The sequence below is a fragment of the Xenopus laevis genome, chromosome 7L, assembly GCF_017654675.1.
Source record: "Xenopus laevis strain J_2021 chromosome 7L, Xenopus_laevis_v10.1, whole genome shotgun sequence".
In the NCBI taxonomy this organism is placed as follows: domain Eukaryota; kingdom Metazoa; phylum Chordata; class Amphibia; order Anura; family Pipidae; genus Xenopus; species Xenopus laevis.
The window spans coordinates 66,763,678-66,790,765 of NC_054383.1; the positions used below are offsets into that span (position 1 = coordinate 66,763,678).

The 27,088-nt window shown below is 36.8% G+C and overlaps 1 protein-coding gene across 7 annotated transcripts in view; it reads right to left on the reverse strand.

The window, feature by feature from the left end:
* Positions 1–27,088, reverse strand: part of casz1.L (castor zinc finger 1 L homeolog) — a 253,395-nt gene that overhangs the window by 23,278 nt on the left and 203,029 nt on the right. For all 7 annotated transcript variants that reach the window (XM_041569137.1, XM_018225650.2, XM_041569136.1 and 4 more), the window contains 2 exons: positions 8,359–8,883; positions 3,111–3,954 (listed from right to left, as the gene is read on the reverse strand). In XM_041569137.1, the coding sequence (XP_041425071.1) occupies positions 3,111–3,954; positions 8,359–8,839 (1,325 nt within the window). In that variant the 5' untranslated portion in view covers positions 8,840–8,883. The remainder of the gene's footprint in view (positions 1–3,110; positions 3,955–8,358; positions 8,884–27,088) is intronic.

The window sequence follows — 27,088 nt, forward strand, 5'->3', positions numbered from 1 at the left end:
TTTCAGTAAGATCTAGACAACTGTATTCTAAAACAATTTCATATAGGTCTTTAGCTTCTGCTTAGACGGTTTTATAATTAAGGGATACTGTCATGGGAAAAAAAATATTTTTTCAAAATGAATCAGTTAATAGTGCTGCTCCAGTAGAATTCTGCACTGGAATCCATTTCTCAAAAGAGCAAATATTTTAAAATTGAATATTTATATTCAATTTTGAAATCTGACATGGGGCTAGACATATTGTCAATTTCCCAGCTGCCCCAAGTCATTGGCATTGTGTAGTTCTCCAGTATCCAGTATCTGCTTGTATTTCCAAAATTCGCTATAATAGTCACTTAGTTAAAGGGATACTGTCATGGGCTAGACATATTGTCAATTTCCCAGCTGCCCCAAGTCATGTGACTTGTGCTCTGATAAACTTCAATCACTCTTTACTGCTGTACTGCAAGTTGGAGTGATATCACCCCCCTCCCTTTTCCTCCCCAGCAGCCAAACAAAAGAACAATGGGAAGGTAACCAGATAGCAGCTCCCTAACACAAGATAACAGCTGCCCGGTAGATCTAACAGCAACACTCAATAGTAAAAACCCATGTGTCTCACTGAGACACATTCAGTTACATTGAGAAGGAAAAACAGCAGCCTGCCAGAAAGCATTTCTCTCCTAAAGTGCAGGTACAAGTCACATAACCTGGGGCAGCTGGGAAATTGACAAAATATCTAGCCCCATGTCAGATTTCAAAATTGAATATAAAAAAATCTGTTTGCTCTTTTGAAAAATGGATTTCAGTGCAGAAGTCTGCTGGAGTAGCACTATTAACTGATGTGTTTTGAAAAAAACAAGTTTTTTGATGACAGGATCCCTTTAACTGAATGACAGACTGTATAGAAGACTCCCTGAGTAGAAAAAATAATAAAAGAATATTTTAAAAAAGGGGAATCTAGACGAACAATTGATGTACTTTGTAGATTTAAAAAATAAACAGACAATTGCTAAGATTACTTGTTTCTACAAAATCTTTTATATATAAAAAAAAAACTATTGCAACTATCTAAGGTGCAGCAAAACCAAGAAACTCTTTACCTCTTTAAAGGCTTTTTAAAAGGCTCATTGTTTGTGGAAAGATGATTCTGTATATATTTTAACTGTGCCTCAAATATAGAATGTTCTATTGCAACTATAGTATATGTACTGTATGAGATTTAAGAATCTGTACTTAATTATTTTTTCTAGATGCATTCTAAACTAGTAAATGGGACATTTTTCTCAATGTATCTTTAAAGGGGTTGTTGTACCTTCCAAGACTTTTTCCAGTTCAGTTGGTTTCAGACAGTTCACCAGGAATAAAGACTTTTTCCAATTACATCATTTTCTATGTGTGACTGTTTTTCTAATATTGTGTAACGTTTAATTTTTCACCTTCTAAAGCAGCTCTGGGAGTGGGGGTCGCCGACCCTGTAAACAGTTCTAAATTGATACATTTAGTTGATACATTTCTTATCTTTGTCCCTGCTGAGCAGAATCCCTGTTTCATTAAAGGCAGCTGTTAGAATTGATACAATAGTTGCTAATACTCTAGAAATGCTGCTGAGAAATGTATCAACTAAATGTTGCAAAATTGTAGTTTAGAGTCTGCACCTAAATTACTGAGCTGCCAGACTCAAACACCAGAGAATGGAACATTAAACTTTAAACTTAGTCAATAAAAGTCTTTATTTCTGGTGAGCAATCTGAAAACAACTGAACTGAAAAAAGTGTTTGGAAGGTGAACAACCCCTTTAAGGAGAACTAAATCAAGCAGGCCCTCACTTAAGGTAATACCATTTTTGTAAATGGCACAGTCAACCATCCATAATAAAATTGGTTATTTTGTAAAAATGCCAATCGATTAAAGTTTTCCCCTTTGCAGATTTCCCTAGCTGCCATCTTTTAATGACACCACTTCTGCCAGTATAGCTGATATCAAAGGGGAACATTCCAAAGTGTATTTAAAAAGATGGTTACTATTTATCAATGTGGCTAGAGTTGGGTGACTGTGCCTTTCAATTAGAGGTACTCTAGTACATGGGGAGCTGTCTTTTTCTCCTGTCACTAACTATCACAGGGTATTGCACACGCATAGATAAAACGACTAGCTTTTTATGTGCATGAAGCATTTGTAAAATATTTATTTTACAAATGAGATTACTTTTCTTGGCCAAGAGTGTAGAGCTGCTTAATAATAGCTGGATTTAGTTTTCTTTATGGCAAACATTTCTATTCTCCTATTAAAGTCTGTTACTGTAACACCCCCACATGGGGTATATTTATCAAAGGGTGAAGTTAGAGATCGCCACAGTCCTCTAGAGTGAAATTCCACCACTCTCCATTCATTTCTATGGGATTTTGAAAGGCCTATTTATCAAAGGATGAACTTTCACTCACTGATAAATACTCTTTTAAAAATCCCATACAAATGAATGGAGAGTGGTGGAATTCCACTCTAGAGGACTGTGGCGACCTCTAACTTCCCTATTTGAAAAATGTACCCCATGGTCTTCTGGCATTTTGGTTTTGGCATTTTAAGGCTCTTCTTAAAGGAAAACTATACCCCCAGAATGAGTACTTAAACAACATATAGTTTGTGTCATATTCAGTGGCCTATTAAAGAATCTTACCAAACTGGAATTTTGTGATGGTCTGTGTGCTCCCTCAGAGATCACATGACAAGAAATAATGCAGTTCTAACTGGAAGAGGAAGAAGTGTGGGAGTAAAAGACAGAGCTTTGTGTGATCTAACATGTGTGCACCGTGAATCGTATGATCCCAGGGGGCAGCCGTTACATAAAAATTAACATTTTCTATGTAGCATTACCCAATGGCACATACTACTAAAAAAAGTATATTTTATTAAAACGGTTTCTTTAGATGAAGCAATGTTTTACATATAAGCTCTTTATGCATTATATCTGTATAGAGACCTGCATTGTTCAGTGTTATAGTTTTCCTTTAAGCCATATATATATAATTAGTAATAAAGTAGAAACTGTCAAAGGCTACCCACCATAGAAATTGCACAGAAATCAAGTAGCTTTGTGGTCAGTAATTAGTAACAGATGTTTAAGTCCTTACTTGACTGTGGAGACTGTCCCTGTAGTGATAGAATCTGTTTTTGAGAAGGTTGATTTAAGATACTCTGGAGTATTGAAGGGCAATGTCACAGGCTGCTCTGTTGCTGGTGCCGGGGTGGTAGGATTGCTCGTAAGAGAAGCTGGAGTTAGGCTTGGAACAACTGCTGCTGCCTTCAGTGGGGTGAGTTTCTGTATATTACGAACATCATATTTAGAAGGACGGCCCACTTTCCCTGTCTTGAAAGCAATAGAACCACCCATGTCTTGGTTACCCTCTCCAGGTTTGAAAAGGTGAAGATACTTGACATTCTCCAGGTCATATTTTGAGGGCTTCTTATATGTATTTCCATTCTGTGGCTTCAGTGATTCTCCAGTTTTTAGCTTTTGAATGAAGAAATCATATTTGGAAGCTCTAGATACAAGACCTTGCATATGTGAGGTGGTAGCAGTTGAAAGGGGCAAAACAGAAGTTTTCATCTCTTGTACTATGCCTGAATCAAGTCCAGGTAGTCTGCCAGTGATTGGTTGCTGTGCTGGTTGTTGTGTTCCTCCTTCTTTAACCTGCATTGTTTTAGGGTTCAGTTCGTCACACTTCTTTACTTGTGGGGGCCAAGAAAGGTTTTCTCCGGCCTTCAATTTACGGATATACTCCTCATATTTAGAGAACCTGGCTCGTTTGCTGAGTGCATCCTCAGCAGTATGGGGCTCCGAGGTAGCAGCATTTAGTTTGTCAAAGCTGATCTTCTTTGCAAGCTCATCCCGCACATTAGGATGTACATACCCAAACATTCCAAGAAATTCATTCATAGTGTTTGCTGCATAATCACGCAGGGATGAGGTTTCTCCTGTGTGTACAAGATGAAATGCTCAGAATCACACACAGCATGTCTTATCCTTCCAACACACGTCTGGCTCAGATATTACATTTTATGACTTTTAAATTAATTTCCTAAAAAAGTAATTAATAGTGGGATAAAGTAAAAGGGAGTTCATCAATTGCAGGAAAATCAATTCCCTAAATGTTCTCAGCAATAGCTTTTCAGTACATTAAACAAAGTTTTCATAAGTGTCTCTGCTCTCTTGGTCTGGCCTAATAGGAAGGAAAGTAATTTTACAGGAACAGAAGCCAAATATCATTGTCTGTCAAGATGAAAAAGAGTGACATTCTAGGCATAGATGTACATATGGGTAACACAAACACTTAACATTCTTTGACATTCAAAGATCTGTACTTATTAATTATAAGAAAAAGGATACAAATTACAGAATGCTTTAAAAATGAAGAGGTAGTTAGAATCACATGTTTTTGAACAAACTGCCATGTTTTTACCCACAATATGCCAGTATTCTTTCATAATTGCACATAACATCAGAGGTGCTCAGATTTGTGCCATGCAGTCAATAGATGACATTTAGGCACAAGTTGCTACTGCAATATGGCATTGAAGTCCACATGCATGACCCTTACTTGCCACGTTATTCCCAAGACTGGAATAGAGAATCCCAGAGGAAGCATTTTGCTACTGCAATATAAAAAAAGGTGGCATTGAAGTCCACATGCATGACCCTTACTCGCCATGTTATTCCCAAGACTGGAATAGAGAATCCCAGAGGAAGCATTTCACTCAATGTCTGCCCTGCACCCAACCACAGAATTGCACCCATTTGTGCACAATTCACTGCAAAATGTGTACTTTATGCCAACTTGTGCTCTGGTACATTGAACCTATGGCTGCACTAAATTTTAGAAATAATCCCTATACGTTAGGATAGCTGAATACTATCCTATGTGTAAATCAACAGAAATATCAAAAATTGATTGCAAAATGAATGAAAAAATGTTTTTCTTCAAAATACAAATCCAGTTACCTGGGCACTCCTCTGGAATAAAGGAGTTAATAAATACAATTTTTAGGATAGTGGAAGCATGTTAATATTTTGTTTAAAGAAAAAAAATTGTAGAAGGTTCATCTCAAAATTAAATTTTACTATAATATAGAAAGTGGTATTCCAGGACAATTTACAATTGTTCTTCATTTTTTATGGCTTTTGAATAATTCAGAGTTTTTTGTGCAGCTGGCAGGTTTGGAGATTTAGCTATCTGATGCTAGGGCATAATTATCCTAGCAACCAAGCAGTGGTGATAAAGTCAAGATAGAAGGTAACTACAAGAGGGAGGGAATATTTAATCAATAACAAATACAAATAACAAAATAGAAGCCTTATAAGCAGTCTGTTTTTGCTAAAGATTGGCACGTTTTTACATCTCTGGTGAATTTCTCTGCCACACTGAAAATGGTGTATTTGGGCCCCCCCCAAGGTGCAGAATACACAATACAGTGCACTTTAGTATGATGCCTTGAAGTGGGATATTTTGAACAGTGCTTATTTACTAAAGGACACTGATGAAAATTGAATGCTAATTCGATGGCAGTGGGCCAAATCTACCCAGCGTATGTCCCAGAATGTTTCAAAGGGCATATGACAGCCAAGATATGATCAGGTCTGTTTGTAGATTCTGTCTGACTTGAGTTTTTATTGTTGTTTGTACCATGGCAAAGTCATAGTGCAAAATGTATTTACTCATGCATTAAATGCATGTCAGCCTAGCTATGGGTCATACATATGATCTGAATATCCTCAGTACTTAAAATAAATCTAAAACCATGTTATGCTGAAATGTCAAAATATTTTAAAGATAATCTTTGAAATATCCTGGCTATGAGCTATGTAAAAGGACCTATATTTACAGCACATTTGTCAATCCTCTACCATCTTGCCAAATAAGGTAACAATATTCTCAATTATTTGGGAGGTATTTAATTATTTCCAATAGGAAAAGCTTTACTGTATTATACAATATAATTTTGAGGGGTTGTGGCAAAAAGTTAGTCTTGCTCCTCAAAGAGAATCCTTGGGTTGAACATCAACATCTGGTAAAATCTGCTGTGGTCAAAATCTAGGACCAGAACGTAAAATTATTTTCATTTGTTATTTTAAAAATAATTTTTATTACATGTTTATAAAACACCAACATGTTATGCAGTGCTCTAGAATAAATGGATATATACACTGAACATACAGATTCAAGTTCAAAGCATCCAGCAACCTATATGAGAGGCAAAGAGCTTACAATCTAAAAGTTAATTTTTATCTGCACAAAAAAGGCACCAAATTCCTAGCTAGAAGGGAAAGTTCTTTCTTTATGTTTAAGTGAAGCTAGCTTGAGCTCATAAGGAAATCTGGCCAGTCCTTGGATCAACCTTGTGCTATGAGCAATAATACCAGTAGTTTTTTCACACTCTGGCCTTGCATAATGGCACATGAATTGTTTTGTCATGGTACTTTCATGAAGAATCATTCTTAACCGCTGCTCATTTCCAGCCATGTGAACGGGAAACATGTTGCTTAGGGCTTTGGCAGACAGTGCCATAGGCAGGTGTGAATTAATGACGAATGCCAGTGAAAGTTTGTGGTACCCAACTTCACAATTCTAGTATCTTCCATAAGCTATTTGTTCTCCTTCACATTACTATATATGGGCATTGCACTCCTAGGTGGCTTCTAATATATGTAGATTTCAAACTTAAGGGAACTGTTTTACAAATGTTTATATATAATACACACACACACACATACACACACACACACACACCTTTCCCCAGTAAACTTAAATGGTGGATAAGTCTATGTCTGACATCATAATGATGATGCTCACATGGGAATACTTAAAATAAATATTTTGCATGGTGATGGTAGAACTATGCCATCAGAGATTTGAACCATGTTAAAATAGAAGGAAATATGGAAATCTGTTTTGCTTGTGCAAAAGCTAATTTTTATCAGGACAATGATTTCAAAAGCAAGGACACTGCATCACAGGAGTGTCTTAAGAACAAGAGGTTAATGTTTTACAAGGGCCCAGTCAAAGACCTGATCTCAATCTAATTGAGAATCTATAGTACTTATCAAAAACTGAGTTGTGCACACGTCATCTGACTAACATGAACAAACTGCAGCATTTCTGCCTGGATGAATAAGCCCACAAACAAACACCCTGAAAAACAGGTAAATACTTTCTCCAAAAGAATTTAAATCTGCAAAAGGTGACTCTACACCGAATATGTTTTCATATTTCAGTAACAATTTCAGTACAATATCACAGTGAAAACAAATTATTTAGAATCTAAAAGGTTCAAAAAAAAAAAAAAAAAAAACGTTTTTGGACTTTGCACCTCCACCCTCCATCACCTTAAGAAAATGAGCCCTAATATACTATAATGAAAATAGGGAGTGATGTTTACACTATACTGAGAGGTAACTTTTTTGACATCATTGAATATATAACATAAAATATGCGTTGTGCAGTACTAAATTAAGTCACTAGTATTATTTTTAACCTTGAAAATGGCAGCTGTAAAACACACTCCTTCCTTTATTTATATTTAAAAAATGTATACACATAGCATTGTTTCCAGTCTGCTAACAAAAGCTGCAGCTCCTTCTGTTGGCACTGTGCAAGTGTCACTTACTCCAAACCATTTAGTATCCGTTATGAAGATGTTAAAGGACGCAGGATTTAAAAGGCATGAAATGTAAATAGAACTGGCATTCTATATTTGTAAAGAAAACACTAAAGATGGAATTGTGTCAGTCTGCTATCCTAAAAAAGAAGCAGCAAGCATTACACCCTTGTAGTCCTCTTGATAGATCACATCTGTGTTTGCTCTGGCCGTTTTTGCACGAATGTGCCTTTGTTGTAAAAAGAAGTGCACATAACCAGTCAAGTCACCTTGTCCCTTAGATGAAAATGCCTTTCTATGGGTGTCTGCTGAAGGTCACACATCTTCCCATTGATCTCACAATGTTTGTTAATTACTTTGTCACTGATGTGGTGAAGGATAATTAAACATCTCTGTTTATATCTTCATGCATAATTACGAGTCTTGCTCTGCCACTCTCAGCCATGCCAGCATTCTGACCGCCTAAGCATTCATACAGTGGGACCATATTAAGGCAGAAAAGAACCTGCCATTGATATAAGTTCCCTACAGAAAACTAGCAAACCCTGTATTGTTATCTGGTACTAAATTTGTACCGTGGGATAAGAAATCTAGTGTGTCAACTCCTTGTTGGAAAAAGGGAAATGTTAAATGAAAAGAATTACTGCACAGAGGAAATGCTGATTTTTGTTTATGTTCAAGTAAATATGATTAGTGATTCTAATAGTGACAGGATGAATTTCTTACCTGTAGATGCCCCTGAGGTTTGTTTAATAGCTGCCTCTGCTGCATCCTTTAAAACAGGCTTCTCTAAATCTCTCTCCTCGGGGACTTTACCAACTAGAGAAATTCTCGGTTCTTCAGTGTTGTCTTCTTCATCGCTACATCCCTTTGGTTGTACCATGTAGATGCCTTCAGGGGGAAGTTCAGTTGCCCCTATCTTCTTAAAGTCCTTGATCATTCTTTCAGGGGGCTCATCAGTGTATTCTCCATTAACCCACTTCTCTATTACTTCTCTACGTCTCTTGTCTTCTTCTGCACTCCTCTGCTCAGAGTTCAGAGAGTCTGTGGGGTCTCCTTCTTGTGTTTGTTCTCCTTCCCTTTCCCTGATATCCAGAGGTCCAACATCCCCATCTCCCAAGTCCGATGCCTGTTCTGACACCACTTGCCGGCTTAGTTTGGCACAGATTTCATTTAGTTTTAGGCCGCCTTTTCGTTTGGCAGCCATCTTCGGCTTTCCTGAGGTTGTGTCAGTGCAAACACTTCTTTCAGCTAGGAGTGGAAACAGAAAATAGGGAAAAAAATTAAAAACATTATTTGTAAAAAATATAGACCTGTTACCACTGCTTATGATTTTCCACATGGGCATATAACTATAGTGAGTACTGGAAATAGTTTATAAGTAGGGTTTACTTGAATGCATTCTTTAAAAGACCAGTATGTATGTATGTATGTATGTATGTATATTTTTATTTGTATAGTGCTCCTAGAGGGCAAAGCACTGTACAGCAAAATAATAAATTAGTAGTAACACACAAGGGGCCACTGCAATAATAAGTAACAATAAGTACATTATTAGAAATACAATTCACATAAAAATAAAATATAATTACAATACCAATTCATTAACTTCGAGTGAAGGAATAGAAGAAAAAATACTTCGGATTTCGAAGTGTTTTTTTTGGCTACTTCGACCATCGAATGGGCTACTTCGACCTTCGACTACGAATCGAAGGATTCGAACTAAAAATCGTTTGACTATTCGACCATTCAATAGTCGAAGAAAAAACTTTGACCCCCTAGTTCGCCACCTAAAAGCTACCAAACGAAATGTTAGCCTATGGGGAAGGTCCCCATAGGCTTGGCTAAGTTTTTTTGGTCGAAGGATAATCCTTCGATCGTTGGATTAAAATCCTTCGAATCGTTCGATTATTCCTTTGATCGTTCGATCGAAGTATTTGCGCAAAATCCTCACTGAGGCAACTTTGTCCGACTATTCAATATCTCCCGAATCTCCTCATGTGGCCTTACCCTAAAGAAACTGGCCACTAATAGACAAGTTATAATACGATTATTAAAAAGCTGACTTGGCTTTAGTAACAAGTATGTTTCAGGTAAATCAATGAGCAGTTCTTAACAGGTTATTATAATGTCCTTTTAAAAATCACAGTGTTGTAAATCAGCAGTGCTTACCAACAATGGTATAAAATTATGAAAATCACATCAAAGCTACCAGTAATAGAACATACTAAACCTGACCATTTAGTCAGGACTATTATACTGTAAGGAACCAGCAACAACAATACATCTATATATGATATACTGTCACTCAATGCATGTGGAGAAGCTGTTTGCCACACAGCAAACCTACAGTAATACATATATTTGTCATGAAGGCTGGAATTCCAGAATGCAAAGCTTAAGCTAACAAAGATGGAAGGGCACACACAAGTATGTTACATTGGATCTCCAGTAGCTGGGACAACCACTTTACAATGCTCGCACTAATTCCCTTAAATGACACTTCCTACAGAATGAGTGACAATGATAAGAGATAGGCATGCTGTATGAGAGACTGATGAGCTGTGAGGTGGAAATGATGGAAAGCCGCAGAGTGATCAGTGCTGGATTGGCATTATGCAGAGAAAAATCACACAGCAAGGAACAAGCACTCTGTCGTATTTTACATTCACCCAAGCCACAAATGATGTGTAAAAACATATCCCTTTTCATAAGTTGTTTTATTGTCCTTTACTATTCAAATGTCTTGTGATTTCCCCTGTTGGCAACATTTTCTTAAGCCAAAATGAGCTGTTACACTAAAGCTGCCATAGATGTTGAGATTTTTAAAAGATCCGATCCTCATCGTGAGACCACAATTTTCTCGGAACGATCGTACGCATTGACCATCAACTAAAAGACCAATTTGCCAGGAAAACAAAGGGGAGCTGCCTGCTTGGCCCTGCAAACATAGATAGATTGCACTGGGGCCGACAAATATTTTTTGACCTGGCCGATCAATTTCCTGACAGATGTCGGCCGAAAAATCGAAAGATGTACGATCATTAGAATCCCACTAACCACACGATAATTTAGTCGCGTCTATGGGGAGCTTAAGGCTGTATAGCTTGAGTATAGGTTGCTTAGTATCAAACAGTTCTAGTAACTGAGCATTAGTCAACCCAAGCAGAAATTCCATTAATTTACATTGCTATAAGTTAGATAAACCCAGTTTGTTAAACTAAACATTTTTACCATTCCCAGTCCAAATCTCTCTAAATACTCTATATAAAAATCTTACTTTCTCCTTAAACAATGTAGTTGTATTATGGTTGGGCTTCCAAAAAGGAAAAGTGAAAATGAAAGCTAGAAGTTTGGTAGTAAGCAGTCTATATGCTACCTCCTGTGCTTAATAAGGGATATTATAATTAAAGGACCCCAAACACTGACCTACAGATATCAATAATTCAGAAAGATTTTAAAATTTTAAATTTTGATATTGAACTATAAATCCTTCAAGTGGTTTGTATATTCTAAAAATTGTACATGGGGTATTTTGTGAAAATTTACGTTTACAAAGGTAAAGCACATTCAGCAGTAGGGGGTGCAGGGGTAGACATTGCACCCGGGCCTGCTGGAACCACAATAAATGCTATTGAAGATGGCAGGGCAGAGGGAATCTTTTAGGTGCATGTGCCTGGAGTGTGATAGCGCATGATTCCATGGGGGAAGGGGTGTATCCTGCACCTGGGCCTGCCTGTTTTTAGTTACACCACTGAGTACAGCCTATCAATAAAACACATTATTGCTTTTATTTCAGGAAATGACATTGGATTTGCACTGTCTCTAGCTGTGACCTTGAGAATTTGTAGCTAACATTTAATTTGTTTCCCTGCAAATAAGCTGCAAAGATGTGCACATATTATAAAATGCAGACATATAAACATGTATGTATATTCACTCCATGTATCTAGAGTGGAGAAAGCCTCAAGTATAATCTAGCAATATTTTGCCAATCAATGTAAACTATCCACTCATAAACATAAACACTCATCACAAAATCATGCGGTAATCTTTGTGGAAAAAAAATGTAAAAATGGCTCATTTACTAACATATGCTAAGTGTGAAGCAGATAAGACAGATGTAATCTTAGTAAATGTGATGTTTCGTAAGATCTATATTTATTGGGGTGATATATTTATGAGGTGATAGGTGAGGTTTCCTTAGTCAGAAGAATTGCATTTTTGTGCTCGTCATTATTGGACAATTTTCACTAAATGGGCCGAACAATAAAGGACATAACGGTAAAACCAGAAGTGTAAAGGGTCTTCAGCTGATGTAGATAATCAACATTAATATGTGTGCAAAAAAGATAGGAGTAATGGTTCCTAACTGATCAGGCTGATACATGCCTTGAATATTTAGCTCTCCATGTGTAACTTGCCCCATATCTGGTAATTAATTAATATAGTTAACACTCTGCCTATGTATGTCTAAAATAACTGTCTTATATGTGACATATTTTAACCAAGGATCTTCACTTTACACTTGTTCAGATTTATGCATTCTAACACCATTGTAAGGCTAAATGTGTATTTTATTATATGAAGTTATGTTTTATGAAGGTCAAAGACAACACATACAATTTCATACCCAAATTTCTGTATAAGCATGTATACTTAACTATACAGATAATCCTACAGATGCCTGTATTCAACCTGAACATTTATACAGTCACACAGATTGGGAAAAGTACACAACAATGTTACTGTATACAAGTTTGTGGAGCCAAACTCAATTGCATGTACAGCTGAAGGAACCAAAGTGTTAAAAGCAATTGGTAAATGGTACAGCAGATTGCCCCAATAAATAATTTACTGATATTTATAAATATTCAAATCAGCAGGCATCAGAAAATGAAAGGGAGGTGACATTAATTCCAGAGCACTCCAAATTCATTTGAGAATCGTTTCTCATTTCAAACAAATATTAAATCTTTGGTGGCAGTTCTGCAAAAATCCTTTGTGCCTTTTGGTAATTCCTACAACATCTTCTTTAACATCCTGAATTGTTATTTACAACCTTTAACTATGACACGGACATTAAATTTGCCATCAACACCTTATGTCATATGGATTTTCTTTACCATGCATTAAACCACTAAACTAACTTGTGTCGACGATGAAACCCACATATATAGTCAGTGAATCCATGGACTTGTGTATTATTATCTATATTGATCAATGGGAGAGTACTTACAGCCTGTTTGATATTGGTGTTGCACTGCAACATGATTGAGGAAAAAAAGGATAGTTTGCCAAGTATATATGTCATTATCATGTACAAATATAGTAAAGATACATTAGGATAAAGATACTTTGTTTAGAGCTGTACAGTCACCGGACTAAGTAAAACAGTTATTTTGCTATAACAAAAATGACATACTGTACATAATAGCAAATAAATGAAACCTGTATGACACACTGTATGCAAAGACCTAAACGAATGTGAGGATATTTTTTTAAAATCATAATCACACCTTATGCTTATAACCTGAGTTTATACCATGAACACAACTGAATGAATAGCAATAAGTATGGGTGCTGTTGTTTCATATTTTCTGGGATGAAGATGAATAAATGTCCGTGCCCCATGTCATTGTCGCATCCTACAACCAGAAGCTTCCCTTGTCTTTTTTCTACAGTCCCCTTGATCTGTTTATTGTACTAGCCCCTTTCTTCTCAACCCAAGAAATAAGCCCCCTCCCCTTCCATATCTGTAAATCATGATCTGCTAGGAGGGGTCAGAACCTAGCATCTCCTTTGAGTTATAGGTTTTCTAATGCAGGGCTTGCTGTCAGCTCCCTACACTCTGCTTTATAGCTCTGCCTGTGTAGATCTGAACTCCCTGGTAGGAAATAAAGTTACCCTTTGGCAAGATTTCTAAACATTTCACTCAGTGTGAGTGCTGCTTAAGAAAAACGAGCACATTTTTTTCTTAAGCATGTATCCCCTTCTTCGACCTGAGGTTGCACAATGAACAAGTTGCAGGACTATACAATTAGAAGCTATGAGGTTGTCTGCAAAAAACATGGGAGTTCAGGATCATCTCTTCTATAAAGTATAAACACCCAATAGATAGAAAAAAAATTCAACTTGACAATATAATAACTATTGTTAGTAGAATTTTTTTTATTGTACTAAGACTGCCCATGATGTCTAAGGATGCATTTCAGACTGTAATTAAGGGTTCCATTATTAAACAGAGATTATTAGACAATCTGATTCCATTTACCTAGGAGTTATTCAAATTCTATTTGAGTTTTTCAAAAAATTCTAATTGGATTTTCAAGATTTATAATACACTGGCCCTTTAATAACTCAAATTAGACTATTTGCCATCTAAAACCTGCCAAATTGCTGTTTAAGTCAATGGGAAACATCCAGAGATCAATTTGGAGTTGTTTTCAGCCTTCCTGACATTCAAGTTTTTTTAAGTGAAAAAACTTGAGTCGGGTTTTTAAAATTTGCATCTAATGCGATTCGAGTTTTGTGGTCTATCCTATTCACCCGAGTTTTTAAAAATTCGATTTTTATAATGAATTTCGATCGAATTTTGAGTTCATGGGAATTTTAAAAAACTTGCATGAATTCAAAATTTGACTCTTGATAAACCTGCCCCTTAAAATATAAAACAAATTGCTCACTACCTTTCTAATATTTCCTAGCCTTATGGACAGTACTAGAAAATCATCATATGAAGCATGCATTCAGCAATTTTGGTGCTTACAAAATTTTTTAATCAAACTGGGTATATATAGGCAGGACCGGATTTTTACATTAGTCGCACAAGTCTTGTCTGGTCAGGTTCAGAGCACAGGGATTGCATATAAGATTTAAAGAGGTGGCAAATCTTCTGTGTATCCCCAGTGCTTCTGGACCCACTACAATGCAGCTGGGCAGCATGCCGCCCCTAAATCTTTGCCAACCTAGGCTCGGGGCTTTCCACAAATCTAGGCCTATAGGCAGGTGATTTATGAGTATTCTAACTGAGTTGAATCAGTGTGATTCTGTCTTGAGGGAGGAAAACACGTGAATTTTTCAACCATCAGATCATGTTGGATAAAGGTGGCCATACACGGGCAGATAAAGCTGCCGATATCGGTTGTTTGGACCGATTTGACAGCTTATCTGCCCGTGTATGGGGGCTTCCGACGGGTCTTCCCGATCGATATCTGGCCATGATATTGATCGGGAAGGTTTGATTTTTAACCCGTCGGAGCCCCTTGGCGCATCGTAATTCGTTCGTTCGGCCATACGGGCGAACGTTCGAATTACCCCCGATATAGCCATGCCGTTAGTGGCATATCGGGGAAAGATCCGCTCGTTTGGCGACATTTATTTAGAAATAACATTACAGGCTTGTCTATCTATATTAAGGCTGGTACTAAGGCAAAGTTTGTCAGAAACTCTAATATGGGGTTATATAATAAAAGGTGCAAGGTTTGCTAGAAGTCCTATAGCCTATAGCAACCAATCAGCAGATAGCGTTTACTTGTTGAAAAGCAAACATCTATTTGGTTGCTATGGATTACTGCACATTGACTAACACAAACCTTTTATAACATGTAGGAAGAAAATCCTTTCAACTGTATTACATTCACTTTGTCTTTGGGCTGCTATTAATACAATTGTTTCTAAAAATGTTTTTCAAGTAATGTGTCTGTGGCAACTTGTTGTTTACAGAAGTTTTGTGCAGGTTTATATATGAAAACATAAACCTTAGGCTGTTTCCCCATACCTGGCTTTACGTGCATCTGTTGCTAAAAAAAACTTTACAAACATATTGACAGTACTGCATGCCAATAAATTGCTACTGCCAATAAATTGCTACTAAAAAATGAACAAGCAAAATTAACCTTAAGTGGCATACATTTATTAATCATAGGTAAAGGTATAAAGTTGACCCATTCTGCGCCTTACAGATCATAGCTGTAGATTTACCTTACCTAAGTTGTCATGTACATTCCATGTAAAAAGGCAAGTAGTTGCAGAGGTGCACAGCTGGCATTTTTAACCCATCTCAGGACACTGAGTTAAAACAAGCCATGCATTTTAACAAATGCCTTGAAAACAGTTGCTGTGTACTATAATCCTGAGCAAACTTTAGGGTTGGGCTGGATGGGAATTTTCCATTTTTTTTCATCTTTTTATTACTTAATCCTCCACTCACTAATGATTTGACCACATTGGGAACACCAATTTCAACATTCAAACCTGAGCAAAATAAAAAATTGCATTATCAGAACAAAATTTAGCACACTAATTTGCACTAAGCTTTAAAGACCCAACAAATTTGGTTTGGCTGAACACTAAAGACTTGCCTGAATTGGAGTCCTTAAAACAATTAATCTGACTGGATCCCAAACCAAAGCCTGTATGTTGTGCTTTTGCACTGCTTTTGTTATCATGCACAATTAGAATTAAGATCAATGTGAAACGAACATAAAATAAAGCTTAGATCCAGTGTAACACATATGAGGCACTGTGCACAAACACAAACCAAGGCCACACATAAATTCTAGGTTATATCAGCAGTTCCATAGGGCACAGCCCCTTCATAGAGAACTAAAAAAATAACCCAAATCTAGAACTGTTTTTTAGAATGATTAACCAGTTTGCACTTTTTCTGTCTTCTTCATTATTAACATTCATCTAGGTTTCTTTCTGTCCTGTCAATAAGTGACCTTCACAGTCATAAACATATAAGGAGACCTAACTAATTAATTACATTGTGTATATCTTTGTTTAACTACTACTCCTGCTTTCCCTTTACAATCCAGAATGCTCATTGTCTCATGGTTTTTTTTTTTTAAATGTACAAAAATGGATCCGTAAATGTATTGGGTGTACCTTGTATTCATTAAATTTTATACCCAAAAACAAAACAATCACCCCTCACCAGCTCTTTGCAATATCCCCTAGCGCTCCCTACCATGGAAAAGGGAGGGAAAAATCAATCCTCTGCATGCATTTTTTTCACCATAAACTCGATTTCTCTATCCTTCTGAAAACAAGTGAGCTGTAAATACTGTTTAACCTCTCCCCCTCCCCTCAGCTCTATAAAAACACAAATATGCCATAACTCAGCCCTTTCAGCCCTGGCGTCTCCGCCATGCCCTGCTGCAGGCCTCACTGGAAGGTCAAAACAAACGACTTTCCGATTCACTGCTCCTGAAATAATTTTGTGTATTAAAACCTGAATCTGCACTTTCTGGACCGAAAGGCCCTCTTAATTATTGCAGCCGTCCTTGGGACGGACAGTGATCCTTCACGAAGACACAGTAACCAACCTCCCCCCCCCCTTTGCCAATCTGTTTGCAAAGTGTGTCTGTCCTTTATTAAATTGTTTTCTTTTCCACATTATCAGTTGCCATGGAGACCTCATCTCTCGGATTATTTGAATTTCATTATATCTATTGATTTGGGAGCATTTCATCTTTTTTATTGTTTTTCTGTCAATTTTCAAAACGAATAACCATCTAATTTGCGTCAGTGCTGATTATGTTTGTTCCTCAATAGAGGTCGGCAGCTGCACCATGGACACAAATCAATGTACAGCCAGCTCAGCGCTGCCTGCCTGCCCAAGCCAGCTTGATAGGGCACCTCAGGCACTCACTTATACAAAAACACACAATCACGCTCATATGCTGCTACACAACTTCAACAATATTTTACACAAATACATATGTTCCCATACTTTTTTCTGCAATATACATATTTGTGTTTTTGAGCACTAAAGTAAATTAAGATGCTACCAATGATTTTATTCTTATTCTGCAATACAAACAATAGCTTGTTGCATTACATTGTCATCACTGGATGCAGTTTTCTCTGTCTCAGGGGACTGAAAATTGCACTACACTAAACACACATAAAATTACACAAGGCATAGTAAATTGAGCAAACAAATGATCATATATATATATCATTGAATATTTTCATAAATAACTGTGCAGCAAATATCAAATTTGACTGCTTGACTTTTTATCTACTACATGTGGTACAAACACACTAAAAATGGAAATATTTAAAAAAATAAAATTTACTATGTAACGTGGGTTAAAAAATAAAACCACAAAAAAAACATTAATCCCTATTGGGACGTTTAGCGATATTTTAGAGTCATAGTCGTGCTTTCAGGTTCTTCTAAACATATATGCAAAATATTTATCCTGTGATTAAAGTTCAGTCATTAGTAAGACAAATTTCTTCTTTTCTTCCCTTTAACTTTTCAGAAAGACTCAAAATCATGGTATGTGATATATATTTTTGCACACTTACACGCAAAGCAAATACCACTGACCTATATTGTTTTCAGTTAGTAGCAAAACAAAAACTACATGACACTGTTTTAGAAGCACATAAAGCTGACATGCAAACACACACTGCTGGCTGACAGTTTGTCTGCTTCATTGTTATGTTGTGTGGACAGCAGAGGAAGGGGGTGTGAGTGATTAAAGTGCTTACTTGGTTTCTTTTTTTTTTAATAATTTATGCAATTTTAAGCATTTGTGTATAAATTTTTTAATAAGCCACCCTGGAGCAAAATGGCCATTAGCAGCCCGTACGCTGCTGTCCAATCATCTCAGGCCAGGATCACTTGCACAGCACTCTAGTTTTTTATGACAAGATAAAATGCTTTTAAAGCAATTTACACAAATATGGAAATTTCTTTTTTTAATAGATGCTATCCATAGTTGCTAGGGACAGAAGTGTATCTAAGTAGCCATATGTGTATTAGTGAGAGTATACAAGTGTGAATATTTTTATATATAAAATTTGTACAGGTATGTTCATAAATCTGTATATATAAATATATACAATACATCAGGGATCCCCAACATTTAGAACCCGTGAGCAACATTCAGAAGTTAAAGGAGATGGGGAGCAACACTAGCATGAAAAATGTTCTTGGGGTGCCAAATACAGGCTGTGATTGGCCATTTAGTAGCCCCTATGTGGATTGTCAACCTACATTGAGGCTCTGTTTGGCAGTACATCTGGTTTTCATGCAACCAAAACTTGCCTCCAAGCCTGGAATTAAAAATAAGCACCTGCTTTGAGGCCACTGGGAGCAACATCCAAGGGGTTGGAGAGCAACATGTTGCTCACGAGCTACTGGTTGGGGATCCCTGCAATACATTGATATTTGTTGCCTTCTTTATAGGTAGAAGCATGCAGCCATTTTCAGTTATATATACACCAAACCGCCAAAATTAAGGAGAACCATATTCAACCCATGTTCCCCTGTGGTGGATCTTTCATGCATTCCACCCCTGGGGCTGCAGGAAGAAATCCAGATGTACTCACTGGGACACAGGCAAGCATTGAATACAGATGGAATGCAACTTAATGTGTTCCACCTATATTCAGCGCTTGAAGGTGCCTTAGTGAAATTACTTGAAAGAATGGGCTGTGTTTCTTCCCCCTTGAGGTGGAACACAAGATTCTCTGCAGGGAGCTCATGCTGAAATGGCCATGTTGATGAGCCCTAAAGCATGTGTCTATATACAGGTGTTGTTGCTAAGAAAAGTTTGGGAACTAGATATTTTTCCTTAATGGCCATAGCAGATAAGGAGATTTTTTACTTGTGGGAAATCTGCACTACCGTGGGCAACACAGGCTCTGAAAATACTTCTCCCTTCACTAACATTCTGATCACTGCTCTTGGCAATCTTAAATGTTTTTCCAAATTAATCCAGATCACCATATATATATATATAGAGTTGTATATGCAGTGATCTAAATTTTAGTGAAGGGGGAAGTAATTTCAGGAAATTTGTCACCCATATGGGGAGTGCTGATTTCCCACAGGAGACAAATCTCCTTGTGTGCATATTCCTAACAATCAGCACCATTCCATTAAGGCTTCTTAAAAACATTTAAACTTTAAAAATAATAGGAATGTTTTGGCAAAAACATGGATCTTAGTTAATGTCAAATAGAATAGACTTCTTTATAAGTGTGGAGAAAAGGAAAATCAGTAAAAAAAAATGTTTGCCTAAATCTAACTTTTTAAGTGAGGTATCTAAGTTTCTATCTAAGTTTCAGTACCTTGTACATAAGGATGCTTGTGCAGAGGCAGTTTATGCACATCTTTGTTTGTTTCACCAGCAGTATATTCTGGTTCATACAGTTGGCTTCTGTGGCAGTTGCAGTCATCTCCCTATTTGTTTAACATGTGGCCACAAGCCATAATTAGACTTCTCCATCCGTACTACAAAATGCATCTATTAAGACATCTTTTTGTCTATTCCACATACCAATTGTCTTACTGTACAGTTCTATTGTTTGACATTATAGTGAGATGATACTGATGATTATATAGTGAACAAAGTACCCCCTCTTGTAAAGTATAAGGATATTATAAGTTACCGAGGAGTTCCATGACCATATAAAATCACGAGGCCCACGGCTGAGTGTTTTCATACAGGTTATGGTACTCCAAGTGGACTTATCATCATATTTTACAACAGGGGGTACTTTATTTATTATACACAAGTTTCAGTGAGTCATGTAACAGAAATTACATCACTAAGCTTCGATTATAAATAATGACATCACTAAGCACCATTTATAAAATATAATTTCCAGGATATTTAGGGCTCTTGTGTATTGTAACTATATACAGTAAAATAGGGATTCTTAAACAATGGGTCCAAACTCCAAAGTGGGTTCCAATTCTGTGTTGGGTAAATCTAAATTTTCCATGTTAACCTTTTTACTGCCATGTCAACACACAGTCAGAATTTCATCTGCTGAAACATGGAAATGTCAATTCCACAGCTTTGTCACTTCGGTCCATGACTTTCAACTCTGTCAAATTGATGGTCTATGGCAGTAATAAGGTTAATACAGAAAATGTATTTCTATGTCAGTCAATAGTAATTAAAATAAGCAGCATAACTGTTTCTAAACCAAATCTTGGTTTTCAATGCTAGTTTCCTGAAGAAAATGTTCAGCAAACCTGATATAATGTGTAAAAGCCATGCACAGCCTTTAAATATATTCATATAACAGTGAATGATGTTAATAATGTTATCATACTTGTTTAGTAAAATAATTTTACTTGAAAATATAGTCACTTCAGAGTTCCAGGATGTATATAAAAGCACATTCAATGGTATATTGTTTTTGTATGGTCACGGAACTCTGAGTTTGCTTCTTATAGCTTATACATTACAGTACAGTATGTTGTTCCTAATAACTACAAAAAGTATTTTACTGTGTACCATCTTCTATATGATATCCTTATAGCTGAAAGTGATCTCAGCACTGTGTGAGCAGTTCCAATATCATCAGACACAACTGGCTTTGTGTGCAGGACCCATAGCTGGTTCTGTGTGCCCCACTACTGCTTCGAAAAAATAGTAAGCCTGCTACACTCATAAATTATGTTGAGTATAGACAACCAAGAAACTGTCTGTGAAAGTTTGTGCTTAGTATGGATTTCTCACTCTTTTATCTACCTCATTGTTTAAGTAATGATAAAGGATAACAAATCATTTACTAAAAAGTCTAAAAGGCTCAAACTATGGCCTTTTTATGGAACTCCTTGCCTTATAGAGAATAATGTTACAGTGGTACCTTCACAGATGTTATTAAAAAATGTTATACATAACGTTATGTTTATTTAAAAGAAAGAGGTGTGTCCAACCTTAAGCCATCAACTCCTGCTAAAATACTTCTCCCAGCATCCTCTGACCAAGTCACAGATATACTGTATCATCACTAGTGTTATAGAGGATAATGTACCCATTACTAAAATGTATGAGGGCAAGAAAAAACAACATGCTTCCAGCTGTCACACAACAGCTGCCAGGGGCTTGATATGGTTTCTAGTTTACCTATATGGCTAATGGCAGATGGGTTTCTCATTCCAGTGGTGTTTATATGAAATGCTGATCTGCTACCTTCTGCTACCTGAATGTGATTAGCCTGTTAGTACACATTGAAAGTAGATTTTGGCATAAAAATGCATACTTTAGTGTTTATGCTCCAAAATCCACTCTGCATGTTCAATGACGGGCTGCACACATACTAAGGTAGGTAAATGCAAGCAGAGAATCCAACCCATTTGCCATTGCCCTAAATAAAGAATTGCAGGATAAGAGATCCATGCTATGAGCAGTTACCAAAAACATCATCAGTTGTATAAAAGCTGAATCCCCAGACCACTTAGATTTCTACCTTCAAAGGTTCCACAACTTCACTAGGTCAGTTTCTCAAGACTAAAGGGGTTCTTTTCTTTGATTTTCTATTTGTGAAAAAATATCCCCACTATCTGTCTATAATGTCCTTAGATATACTTATAAAGAGTAATCATGTACTCTCACAAGCACCTTTTCTCTAGAGAAAAAAAACCCAACTTTCATAGTCTTTCCTCATAGATAATAATTCTTTTATTCCCTTAACCAGTTTAGTTGCACTTCTCTGCACTCTTTCAAGCTCATTAATAGCCTTCTTAAGGACTGGTGCCCAAACTCACACTGCCTAAATTTACATATTTTATTATCCACAAACATCCCCAAATCCTTCTCAATTAAGGAAGCCTCCAACACACTGCTATTGAGTGTAAAGCTACATTTGTTATTTGTACCAAAATGCAAAACCTTGCACTTATCAACACTGAACCTCATTTGTCAATGTGCTGCCCAGTACTCCAATTTAGTCAAATCTATCTGCAAAGCAGCAACATTATGCATGGAATGTATAGTTTTGCATAATTTAGTAACATTTGCAAAAATAGACAGTACTTATAACACCAAGCCAATAATAATCAAATTTAAAAGCGAAGCACCTTGGAGTTCAGTGACTTATATGAAGACACAAGGCCTTTAAACTGAAACTGTCAGGTAGTTCTAGGAACTGTAGTTCAGCAACAATTGGAAAGCTGCTGGTTGCCCATCATTGGTTTGCACACACCTTTAAATAACATCATAACCCTGGACACAACTAAGAGTATTTATACGGCTACCCATAATAATATTCCTTTGCCTTTCTTTGCTTGACCATGCATGTGTCACACAGCAGCTTCAGTAGGATAGAGCTTTCCAAGCAGTCTGCTTCACATCCCACATACATAATTTAACTGTCACAGTTTTTGTTTTCTGTTTCATTCCCTAAAATAACAGATTTGCTTCCTAAACAAACATTCCCACATCAAAGAAAGAAAAAAAATGATTTAAATGGGTCCATCTGAGCACTCTGTTTGCACAAATCTCTTCACTAGTGTTCCCCTTATGATCGAGTGACTTATTAAAGTTTAAACAGTAATTAACAGAACAATAAAAATAAAGGGATGTTTGGGGAGCTGTAGCACACACTAGGTTTTTGGCAGCCCCAGCAGTTTCCAGTGCCCTGTGCTGGCAGGAAGTGCCTGCAGCAGAGCCAGAGAAACGAATCCTACTATAAGAACCTGCATAAGAGGCAAAGAGGGTGCTGTTTCTGATTGTGGTAAGAGAAACAAACACCGACGGATACAGCACGCATGTTACAGGCTCAGAGAAAAATAGTGCATTTCATAATGTGATTTAAATGTGTGTGGAAACATTATATAGAACTGCTTTCAATATTGTTACTGATATTGTGTATGTATTTGTATTTCTTTATGAATAAGGTATGCTTTAAACCTGAATGCATTAAATATTTTTTTCTGTTGTCAGAGCTTAGTGCTGTACATAACTTTCAATTATTTACTTTGTGCAAGAAAGGACGCTGCTGTCTTAGGCATTCTTTGTATGAAATTAAGCATGGACCATTCTAAGGGCTAAATTGGTAGCTAGAGCTTGCCCTTTCCCTGAACATGTGATAGCTACTAGTATCAACCATGACACTAGTAAAATAAATGGAAATGACTTTGCAAAATATAAAAAGGAAGGTTTTTCTACAAGATTATTAATTTAGGCTCATGGCACACAGAATAGGGCTCATTTTTGTAACATGCAAAGAACAACATCATTGCAATTCATACTGTTTTACCTACAATGCAAAATTTTGCATCAGATACAGAGGGAAAAGGTACAGCCCCCAAGGGGGTCCCAGTTCTTAAGCCATTGGTCACCTACTCCCATGGGTGGAAGGCCCTGCCAACAAGTAGAATGGGACTCCAATTTATGACCACAAAAAGGGCACAGTTATCAAATATTGTATACATTTTTGGTGTCAAAGTTTCCCATGTAAAAAATAAAAAAAGGAGCAGCTGCTTGAAAATTCTGTGTAAAAACAGTGATCCTCCATTGCTTAAATTTACTTGCTGCCAACATTGTTTTGCCATTTTTCTTGAAAGGTTTACACCAAAAATGTTTAAAAAGCTGCCATTTATATCACTCCCCCTTTTGCACCATTTTTTAAAATAATTTTACACAGCACGATAAATAGGCCCCATAGTGTAACTGTATTTGTTAAAGGATAAACATACATCTGTCAGTATAATTATAGAATATAATGACAATGTTTTTTAAAAGGCAAATAAATAGATCTATAGATTTTGGTTTAGGTCACAAACAACTTTGGTAAAATGTCCCTATTTCCCCCCAGGAAGAAGCAGCTGCAACAATGGCAGTGCATGTTGGACATAAAAGTGTTTGTTAGCCACTAGAACTGCAATCCCAATGTTTTTTTTGCTGCTGACTTTTACCTGGGAAAAAGCAACTTGGCAAACCTTTGTTCCAATCTGATGTTTGCATGAAAACTTAGGTTTCAGTCTACTTGCAGCATTTTGTGTTGCATTTTGATATAATAGAAAGTGACATGAATTACTACATGCTTTTGCACGCTTGCTTTTTAGCAAAATGCCTATGATTCCATGTACCTTAGCCTTACTCATGAACGTCTAAGTTTCAGGTTCTAGACAAAGATGTGTAAAAAAGTGCCTCAAAGTAAACAGGTTATGTTATGCGTTCCTTGCATCAAGCCAACTAAGCAATATTATGTTAAATACACTTGTTTTTTAAGAACATTTGCAAGTAACTGTTTAAATGGTTCAGATTTTACAAATATATAACAATGAGGTGTTTCACCAGCAACCAATATTGCAAAAGCAAAATGTAAGAATAGGTGCATGTTATATAAAAAAATGTATTATATATAAAATGTTTTAATGATAGTACAAGAAAGTAGTGAAAAATATGTTGTTCATTTTATCTATGACTACGTGTGGCTGCACATGAAACACGTCAGATGTTTTAACTAATGTGAAATAAAGCTTTTTTTTGTAATTCTTCATCGCCTCCAAGAAGTTCGTGAGTTTGTGCCTAAAGTTGAAATTTAGTCGGACGACATTCTCTATGCAAAACACAAAAGCATTTGTTGGTTGTTACTGACATAGAGTTATGAGCAGAAATGTTTGTTTTGGCAAATGCTGCCTCATTTGATCTAATCCCTTTTGGAAATATCTAGTACCCTCAGTGAAAAACGTCAATTACTAACCCTAATACATTTTGTAAAATGGTAGAAAGCTGTAGCAAGCAGACTTTACAATGTCAAGTACAAGCACAGCTAGCGTTGTTTCGTTAACTTTAAAATAATGGTTTATCTTGCTCTCTTGACTGTGTCAGCTTAATGGAATAATAGACAAGTACTTTATTCACTCGACCAGATACAAGAACATTCAGAATAAAGAATTAATACCACTGGATGAAATAAAGTATGAGCGCATCTATAGAAGTAAGAATTCCTCTCTGATACAAATAGGCTGCTCTTGTGGGTTTAGCTGTTGTTAACCATCTGGAAACAGGCATTATAGTCACCTCTTTAATCCTATATTTACTAACTATAAGCTGGTTACAAAGGACGGAGAAGGCAGAAGGAGGTGAATACTACATAATTTCTATGAATCAGCAGAATGCTGTGAAAATCTTCTAATAAGAGGGATTCACAGAATTATTTAGAAGCAGACAATAATGCAATAATATCCACTAACCCAGCAATATATAGTCAGCTAAGCACAAGAAAACAAAAACAGTGTACATATACACACATTAGTGCCACAGGCAGAGTCATTACACAAACACATACACAATCGCAAACATACACAAATTCCCCCATGCTAGCGTGAGGCTGTCAGGTAAATTAGATCTGAAAGCTGACAATTTCTGACCATATTTCCTTGATTATTTCAAACAAATGCACACCAGCCGCTGTAAGGAGATTAAAGTGACATAAACGTCCCGGGTGGGAGGAGGGAGGGCAGAGAATTCAGGTCACCCCCATCCGTCCCCCATCTGACAGCCGCTATATCGCTATCCAATCCAATAAAATTCCCCCCCCTTTGCTTTAATTAATTTTACAGCTAGCTTGCTTAATTACTTTCAATCAAAATCCTCCTGCCATCACAAAATTAGAAATGGTTGAGCTCCATTAGCCTAAATTCTTCATTTCCATACAGAACTTGTCTATGCAGTTCACATACATACTCCTGGAAGGCCAGAGAAACCCAAGTGTCCATGATCCTAATCTTGCTAGTTATGGACAAGAAATGCTAGTAGGGGTCTGGTACTGTGGTAGGTCCATGAAAATTGGTAACGGCTGACTGTAAAGTTATACTTCAGGTATTTATGGCAAAGCTGGAGGCCATCAATTTTTAGAGACTAGTGCTAGTTAACATGCAAATGGGCTCAAATACATAGTTACATGTTGTATACATGCTTGTATATTTTGTAATGGTTTTCAAAGGTTACTTTGAATGGAGTTGCAATGGCTAGATTTAATCAAGCAATGAGGATTTAGTCAGCTAGACAGCAGCTCTGTATACACTGCCTCTGATTACTTAAAAATGAAAGGCTCCTAAACCAGCAAACTCGCCCTACAGAGCACAGGCTGGTAATATGGGTTGACACTCACAAGCCTGTTATTTTTTTCTCTCATCGATTGGATGAAGCTGTCCAAAACCATCAGCATTAAATGGCATTTTACCAAAAAGAGCAATAATCACAAGTGCTTAGAAATGTGCTGGAAAGAAGATTAGCCACTGCTGACTTATGCTCCTTACCTAACCTGGCCCATATGGGAAGTATGTATCTGTCATTCTACAGAAAACAGAGGCTGACAGAACATACCTGCATCACTGCTCTATTACCAGTGACTAAAAAGTGCCGTAATGGACTTGCACAGAGAGGTGACCGTTGGATCGCCCTAGTGCAGTAATCCACAGCAACCAATAAGATGTTTGTTGTTAAGCAGGTGACCAGTAGATGCTAGCTGCTGATTTCCTACTATGGTTTACTGCACCTGGACAAATTTAGGGGCATATTTATAATGATGTGTAAAAAGTGGAATGAAGCATTAGCGTTGATGTTGCCCAGAGCAACCAATCAGCAATTCGATTTCAACAGTTAGAAAACAAAAGCGATTGAATGATCACTGGTAGTGTTTCACACAGCATGATAACTAGACCCCTTAGTGTATTTTATTA